Raw genomic sequence first — 8,426 nt, 5'->3', positions numbered from 1 at the left:
GTGATCCCTAGCGGAGAGGAGAACCTGAGATGTGAGGGCATTGAAAGAATTACCTAAGAGAACGGAAATCACTAAGAATTACGACAATGGTAACGAATGACAATGAACCGGAAACGCAAGGGCTTATAGATTACTGAAACGAGTGAGTGCTCCAATCTCCTGTTATGACGTAATATCTAAAGCTCTTATTTTTAGAGGGAAGCTACGATTTGAGGGGGTGTGGCTCCTTTAAGGGCCTGGCAAGGGGCAGAACCCAGAGGTCAGGCGCGCGGTAGCGACTCCTCGACTGAGTCTGCGCAGTGAGGGCGGAGGCGGGACCAAACTCAGCTCGCCAGTGGGGGCGGGGCCTCGCGGGGGCGGAGTCTTGCGCTCCGGCTCGGGCTGCGGCTGCGGCTGCGGCTGCTGCCCTTCCAGCTTCTTAGGGAAGGAGGCCGAGGCCTGGGCCAAGCCCGGAGCCGCCGCTTCCCGGAGCCTCCTGGAGCCACCGCGCCGGCTCAGCCTGGGGGCGGGCTCAGGCCCGGCCCGCCGCCGAACCCAGGACAGAGGCTGCACGCCCGAGGACCAGGCCGGCGCAGCCATGGTGAGAGAGCGAGGCCTGCCTGAGCCTCAGCCGCACGCCACACTAGCCCCCGCGGCCTGCCCCTCCCTAGCTCTGGTGCCCCCTTCTGCCCCCTGCCTTTACCTCACCCCCTTGCTACTGTCCCCCTCGGCGCCCCCGCTTCTCCTTCCCCCTGTTCCCCGTCCACCTGCTGGGGTGACATCCCCCCCCCAGCGCTCTCCTTCCCGGTGACACCCTTTTTATCACCCCCAGTGACAGCTTCTTTCGCGTTCCCCGTTGCCGCCCCCTCCTCGTCCTTTAACCCGACCTTCCTTTTCTCCTCTACCATTTTGCTTTTTTATCTCTTTTGGGATCTCTGTTCCTCTCTTCTTCCTCCCTGTTTTTCGCTCCTGCTTTTTGCTCTCGCTTCTTACACCCTTTCATTATTTTATCTCCACTGCCCCCTCCTCTCCGTATCCTTTCTCCCCTTCGTCCTCTACCAGCCACATTTCCTCTCCCCCTTAATCCAGTGCCGTTTCTCCCCCGCACTCACAGCTGTCCCCATTTCCTTCTAAGGCTTCAGGGGTCTGTGCAGGAACAATTTGAGGGCAGTTGCTTCCCAGGAACAGTGGGGCGGGCAGATAGGGATTTGTAAGCTTTCTTCTTTTTCTTTTTTGTAAAGGGGAAGGGGGAGATGAGAAGTATTGGCGAGAGCCTGACGCCTTATTGCCTAGTGTTATTGCAAAACCTGGGTGATAATGTGTTTTGGAGTGAAGCATGGGGTGACGGCCAGCATCCGTCCTATGACCTTTTGAGATATCTAGCCTTTGACAAATAATTAAACATGTTTTGAAACGTTTTTTTTTTTTAATTTTTAATTTTGAGCGTCTTTTAATGTGGAGGCACGTACAGCTTGGGAAATTTTAAAATATTTATTTGCAAGCTTAACTATTACTCAGAACAGACGGTTTGTTTTTTGTTTGGAGGCAGAGACCAGAGCATCTGAAGACTGAAAATCAGGTTGGCAGTCAGATTGTGCCAGTCTCTTTAATACCTTCTGATACCATCGTTTGTTTTGCTCTCTCTGCCTTTAGTTGAGAGACCCTTATATTTGCAAATTTTCTCCTTCCTGTTTCAAAATAAGTTGAGGCTTCAGTTGGTTTTTCATTGAGTTGGGTTACACATGGTTTGCAGTACATTTAATAAAAACATTGCTGATCATATCAGCAATCTAAATTTTGGTCTGTGGGAGGAATGATATTATAGTCAAAACTAAGTCCTGGTAATCATGTTCTAGGAGGTTAGTCAGTTTTTGTTTTTACCCTATTCATTTTTTAGGAAAGTGGTATATTATAAAATCATTTAATCTGTGAACTTTCTCTTGACTGACTGCATTTTTAGGTGGTTCTTCTGTGTCTGCCTCCACAACAACCCTTCACATACACAATCCATCACACTACCTTTGTGTGGTAACCTGTATCTCCCCCTGAAATGTGGGGTTTTTCTAGGCAGCAGTTGTGCCTACTTATTCCTGTTATTCCTAGTGCCCAGGCCATACCCATGCTTGAATGATTCACTTTGTGCTCTCATTTTCTTATCTGACAAGTATGATCTTAAACTGAAATTTGAGACAACTAGAGGACTACATAGAAAGAGTGAGTTGGAGAATTTTATTTTTGGTGCAAAAAATAAATGTAGTAAGATGCGATGATCTCTTTAGAATAAAGTAAGCTGTCCTGCCTAAGACACCAAATTTATAGGTTTTTGGAAGCATTGGTTCTCCCACTGAGAATGAATGTATGAGTACAGAGGGAGAAGATTTAAACTCTTTCTGGGCATTTAGGATCCAAAGGTGTCATTTGTGCTGGGCCAGAAAGATGAATATGGTTTATATAGATCATTTTGGGAAGGCAAAGAATGCTTTGTTGTGAATGAGAGTAGAAAGTAATTAGGATCTATTGTAGGTAGCAGATTACCTTTATTTAGCATGGAGAGATGAGGAAATGTGACTAGGAAGATTTATTAGGCATGGCTATAATTTCGACTTTGCCCGCAACTAACTTGATTTTCTTTACTTGTTAAAACAAATAAATAAAACCTTTAAAAACAAAAATAAAAAAACCCCCACATACATGCAGTTAAGAGGGTATGTCTGGGAGAAGTGAAGAGAAGGCAAAATATTAGCTTATTATGAGCTGAGAATTACCTGTGAGGCTGCTCTTTTTTATTTCCTTACGCAATATATGTAGTAGGCACTCAGTAAATAGAGTTAAACATTATTATAAAGCTTTGCATTTTATATTTTTCAAAATTTTCATTATTGTGTTTTGAATAGTTAAGATGTCTAAAACAAGGGTTCTCAGACTTTACCATAAATCAGAATCAGCTGGAGGGTTTGTGCCACCACTTCCTGAGTTTGATTTATTAGGTTGGAGTAGGACCTGATAGTTGCATTTCTTTCTTTCCTTTTTTTTTTTTAAGATTTTATTTATTTATTTAACAGAGAGACACAGCGAGAGAGAGGGAACACAAGCAGGGGGAATGGGAGAGGGAGAAGCAGACTCCGCACTGAGCAGGGAACCTGATGCGGGGCTTGATCCCAGGACCCTGGGACCATTACCTGAGCTGAAGGCAGATGCTTAGCCGACTGATCCACCCAGGCGCCCCAGTTTGCATTTCTAACAAGTACTCATGTTATGCTGATGTTCTCTGTTCTGTGACCAACACTTTGAGAACCACGGGTTTAAGATGTAGTTCTTACTTTTTATTATTTTTTTTTTTTTGAGTGCCATTGACTGTGTTGGCACTGGGGATATTACAAATAATACAGATATGATCCCTGCCTTTTTGTATATTGTATGTGTGGACAGTCTAGACATCAAGCAAAAAGACTAATTTTAAATGCAAAGCGTGCAAAGAAAGGAAAAGTTGTAGGATCATGGTATGGGATAGTCACAGCTGGCTTCTCAGGATTTTGCTTTTAGGAAGAAAACTGAAAGATTAAATTATAGGAGTTGTATTGTGGAAAACAGATAAGAAAAATGGCACAGTGAATGACCTGTGGTGGTACCTCTTTTGCCTGCTTAACTCTGCATATCCTGGAGTTCTCAGAAAACTCAGGGAAACCTCATCTGCCTTGCTTACCCCCTCAGAAGACCCCTAAGTCACACCCCCTCTATTATGTAGCCCTCTTTCATAGAATACATATCAATTGTAATTATAATGAGAAGCAGTCATACGTGCTAAAAAGAAATAAATCAGGGTAAAATATAAAGTGACATTGTATAGTTAACCCTTGAACATTGCCAGGGTTAGGGGCATCAACCCCTGTGCAGTCAAAAATCCCAGTATAACTTTTACCTCTCCAGAAACTTAACTACTAATAGCCTACTGTTGACTGGAAGCCTTACCAGTGACATAGTCAATTAATGCATACTTTGTATGTTGTATGTATTATAAACTGTATTCTTATAGAGAAAAAGTGTTACTAAGAAAATCATAAGGAAGAGAAAATACATTTACAGTACCATACTGTAAAAAAATCTGTGTATTAGTGGACCCACACAATTTAGACCTGTGCTGTTTAAGGGTCAAAGGTATATGAGTGTATGGCAACTATTTTAGATAGTATGGTTAGGCTAATATTTATTGAGCATGGTTGTGTATTTTAAATGCTGTTTTAAGTGCTTTATATATTTTATCTCATTTAATCCTCATAGCAACCCAATGAGAAAAATACTAGCTCTGTGAATGTAGAGACCATGTTTGTTTGGCTCACCATTGTATCTTTAACGCTTACATAGTATCTGGTGCATTGTAAGTGCTCAATAAATATTTGTTAAATGAATAAATGACTGGGGATGATCAGAAAGTCAGGGAGGCATTGTTGAAAAAGGGACATTTGAATTGGGGGTTTTAACAAGTGGGGGTTTATTGGATAAGAGTTTGGGAAGGAAGGCCATTCTTGGCAAAGGGACCAGCTTGAGCATAAAAACTGGGACCGAAGCAGGCATGATGTATTCTGGGAAATGGGTGGCTCTAGTATTGAGGGTTCAGGAGAAGATGAGACTGGGTGAGCCTAGGGTCAGATCATGGAGAACCTTGAGTCATAGGCTTAGGAGTTTTGGCCTCACTGTAAAGACCCAGAGTACCTTGTTTTTGTGTGTGAAGGAATATCATAATTAAGAGATTTTGGAGGTTATCACTCTAAATCAATAGGAAACATGTTTTGGTGTGGGAAGAGCTATTGCACTAGTCTAGCTGAAAATAAGTGTGTGAACTTTCACCCTAGGCTTGTTTTGGTGGTGGTGATTTAAACTAGAAGAAGGAGAATATAAGGAAATAAAATACAAAGTTAGAGTGGTGCCAGAGTACACCACTTTTTGGCGAAGTGAATTTTCCTTAGAGGCATTACTATGGAGTTGTAGAAGAAGCACAGAATCACTAATAGCTTTGCAGTTTTGCTCACTGAGCCTCAGTTCTCACATATGTTGCTGTTAGGGATTTATGAGAATATTAAAGTAAATTTACTATACCAAAGTCCTTTATTTACAAATAGTAGGTCTCCCAAAGGTCATATATTAGGTCATGTAAAAAGAATCAGCACTTCCCATTCTCATTTGTTTTTTTAAAATAGATTTTGTGTGGTATAAGGAATAATTTTAAGTAAAATATACTCTATTTTTATTTTTTATTTATTTATTTTTAAGATTTTATTTATTTGAGAGCGAGCGAGAGAATGAGAACACGAGAGGGGGTAAGGTCAGAGGGAGAAGCAGACTCCCTGCCGAGCAGAGAGCCACATGCGGAACTCGATCCCGGGACTCCAGGATCATGATCTGAGCCGAAGGCAGTCGCTTAACCAACTGAGCCACCCAGGCGCCCAATATACTCTATTTTTAAATTACTTATGTAGTTCACTTAATAATAAACAAAATATATTAAAACAAATTTCAGCCTTTTCCTGTTTAACAAATGACACATTAACATAAGATAAAGCATTATTTGTCATATTTTCCAATGAGTATATATTACAATGTAGATTGAAACTTACTATGTTTATGGCATCAAAGAAGATAAAAACTGTCTTTTTAACCTTAAATTTGGAATTGTTGCATTTTTGTACTTAAAAAAAAATCAAAACGTTTTTATAATTGTTCTGTGTTATTTCTAAATGACAAAAGGAATGGTTTCATGCTGCTCTTTGCAAGCCTGTCTCCACAAATAAAATATTGGATGTACAGATAGTTCACTTCCAATAAATGAAAAGTCAAATTGGATATAACTATCACCGCATTTGTTGTTTTTTTGTTTTCTTTTTAAGTTTTTATTTTAATTCCAGTTAGTTAACATATAGTGTTAGGTTAGTTTTAGGTGTACAGTATAGTAATTCAGCAGTTCCTATGTATCACCTCGTGCTCATCACACCAAGTACACTCCTTTTTTTTAAGATTTTATTTATTTATTTGACAGAGAGAGACAGTGAGAGAGGGAACACACACAGTGGGAGTGGGAGAGGGAACATAAGCAGGAGGAGTGGGAGAGGGAGAAGCAGGCTTCCTGCTGAGCAGGATGCCTGATGCGGGGCTCAATCATGGGATCATGGGATCATGACCTGAGCCGAAGGCAGACACTTAACGACTGAGCCACCCAGGTGCCCCCAAGTGTACTCGTTAATTTCCATCACCTATTTAACCCATACCCCCATCCCCTCCCCTCTGGTAACCATCAGATTGTTCTCTATAATTAAAAGTCTGTTTCTTGCTTTGACTCTCTCTCTCGTTTTTTTCCTTTGCTTTTTTGTTCCTTAAATTTCACATGAGTGAAATCATTTGGTATTCGTCTTTCTCTGTCCGACTTATTTCAGTTAGCATTATACTCTCTAGCTCCATCATGTCGTTGTAAATGGCAAGATTTCATTCTTTTTTATGGCTAAATAGTATTCCATTTTGTGTGTGTGTGAGTGTGTGTGTGTATGTGTGCATGCATGCATATATATCACATCTTCTTTATCCATTCATCAGTTGATGGACACTTGGGTTGCTTCCATGTCTTGGCTATTGTAAATAATGCTGTAAATGTAGGGGTGCATGTATCCCTTTGAATTAGTGTTTTTGTGTTCTTTGGGTAAATACCCAGTAGTGTGATAGCTGGATCACAGGATAGTTCTATTTTTTTTTTTTTTAAGATTTTATTTATTTGACAGAGAGAGACAGCAAGAGAGGGAACACCAGCAGGGGGAGTGGGAGAGGGAGAAGCAGGCTTCCCGCAGAGCAGGGAGCCCGATCTAGGGCTCGATCCCAGGACCCTGGGATCATGACCTGAGCCGAAGGCAGATGCTTAACAACTGAGCCACCCAGGCGCCCCAGGATAGTTCTATTTTTAACTTTTAGAATGATACTGCACTTTTTTAAAAAAAGAATTTATTTATTTATTTGACAGAAAGAGACACAGCAAGAGAGGGAACACAAGCAGGGGGAGTGGGAGAGGGAGAAGCAGGCTTCCCGCTGAGCCAGGAGCCCAGTGTGGGGCTCAATCCCAGGACCCTGGGATCATGACCTGAGCTGAAGGCAGACGCTTAATGACTGAGCCATCTAGGTGCCCCAATACTGCACTCTTAATTTAACAGCATTGAAAATAGTGTATATTTCAAAATTTTATTGTATACAGAGCATACTTGCTATGTGTGTGAATTTGTGGACTCTACCATACTTAAGGAGCCTGCAGTTTGGGCCCCGCTAGTTTATAGCAGCCTTATAGGGTTGCTAGGGCCACACAGGTTGTACTGCACAACTCAGGTGGCAACCATATATGTGGACAGCAATGGGTCTACAAAGATCTGTATCCTATGTACTTGACAGTGTCTAGCACATAGTTGGGGCTCAGCAAATGGTTGCTAAATGAATGTGTTTTGCATAGTATACTAGGACCCTTACCTGGTCTTTTAATCTAATGATCTAATCATTTTATGAGAAAAGTCTTTGCATTTATGCTTAGTAATACTGAGCACACCTTAAGAGTTTTTTGTGCCTCTAAGTTTTGCTTACACTGTTCCTTTTGTCTAGAATGCTTTCTCCCTACCTGACTTTTTGACTATTAAACCTTCAATATCCCCTTAAGGCCTATCTCCTTTGCGAAGCCTTCAGTTACCCCCAGGCAGCCTTGGGTTACTCCTTTCTATATGCCTCTCCTGTGCTTGGCATTGTTAGTTAAGGAAGATGGCTGTCTCTCCAGATTGTGAGCTCTCTGAGGACAAGGACAGGACTGTGTTTTTTCAACTTCATGTTTTAAGCACTTAGCATAATGCCTGAGACATAGTAAGTAGGTAAATATTTGTTTAGTGTGTGCACTTTGTAGAGAATATGATAAGGTAATGTTAACTGAGATGTGAGTTACGAAAGGCAGAAAAAAAGGATGAATACTCTGTGCAGTATTTCCCCTCAGGGGAATACTTTTTCCCCTGAGGGGAAAAAGAGGTTTGGTGGGCAAGAAATGTTGGATCAGATAGTTTTTCTCTTACTAGCCCAAGTGTTACTTTTGACCTGGGATATATGGATGTTTCTGTCTAGAAGAGTTCAGCACGGGGGCGCCTGGGTGGCTCAGTCCATTAAGCGTCTGCCTTCGGCTCAGGTCATGATTCCAGGGTCCTGGGTTCAAGCCCCACATCGGGCTCCCTGCTCTGCAGAGAGCCTGCTTCTCCCTCTCCCTCTGCCTGCCACTGCCGCTCTGCCTACTTGTGCTCTCTCTATATCTCTCTGTCAAATAAATAAATAAAATCTTAAAAAAAAAAACAAAACAGTTCAGCAGGAAGAGTTGGGGAGGAAGCCAAATGATTTCACGATGAATTGCTAAGCAATGTCTTTTTGTACAAACACTTTCAAATTATTTG

The 8,426-nt window shown here is 41.8% G+C and overlaps 1 protein-coding gene across 1 annotated transcript in view; it reads left to right on the top strand.

Moving 5' to 3' along the window:
- The first annotated feature begins 298 nt into the window (after positions 1 to 298).
- The window catches only part of ZYG11B (zyg-11 family member B, cell cycle regulator), a 71,097-nt gene continuing 62,969 nt past the window's right edge, over positions 299 to 8,426 (top strand). The window contains exon 1 of the mRNA XM_045897680.3: positions 299 to 580. Within this exon, the coding sequence (XP_045753636.2) occupies positions 578 to 580 (3 nt within the window). The 5' untranslated portion in view covers positions 299 to 577. The remainder of the gene's footprint in view (positions 581 to 8,426) is intronic.

Source organism: Mirounga angustirostris, unplaced genomic scaffold (genome assembly GCF_029215605.1).
Source record: "Mirounga angustirostris isolate CCGP_5_RB_7025 unplaced genomic scaffold, mMirAng1.0.hap1 SCAF_4, whole genome shotgun sequence".
NCBI classification, from domain to species: Eukaryota; Metazoa; Chordata; class Mammalia; order Carnivora; family Phocidae; genus Mirounga; species Mirounga angustirostris.
The sequence above is the reverse complement of the archived record's forward strand: the minus strand, read 5'-3'. Positions and strand labels throughout refer to the sequence as shown.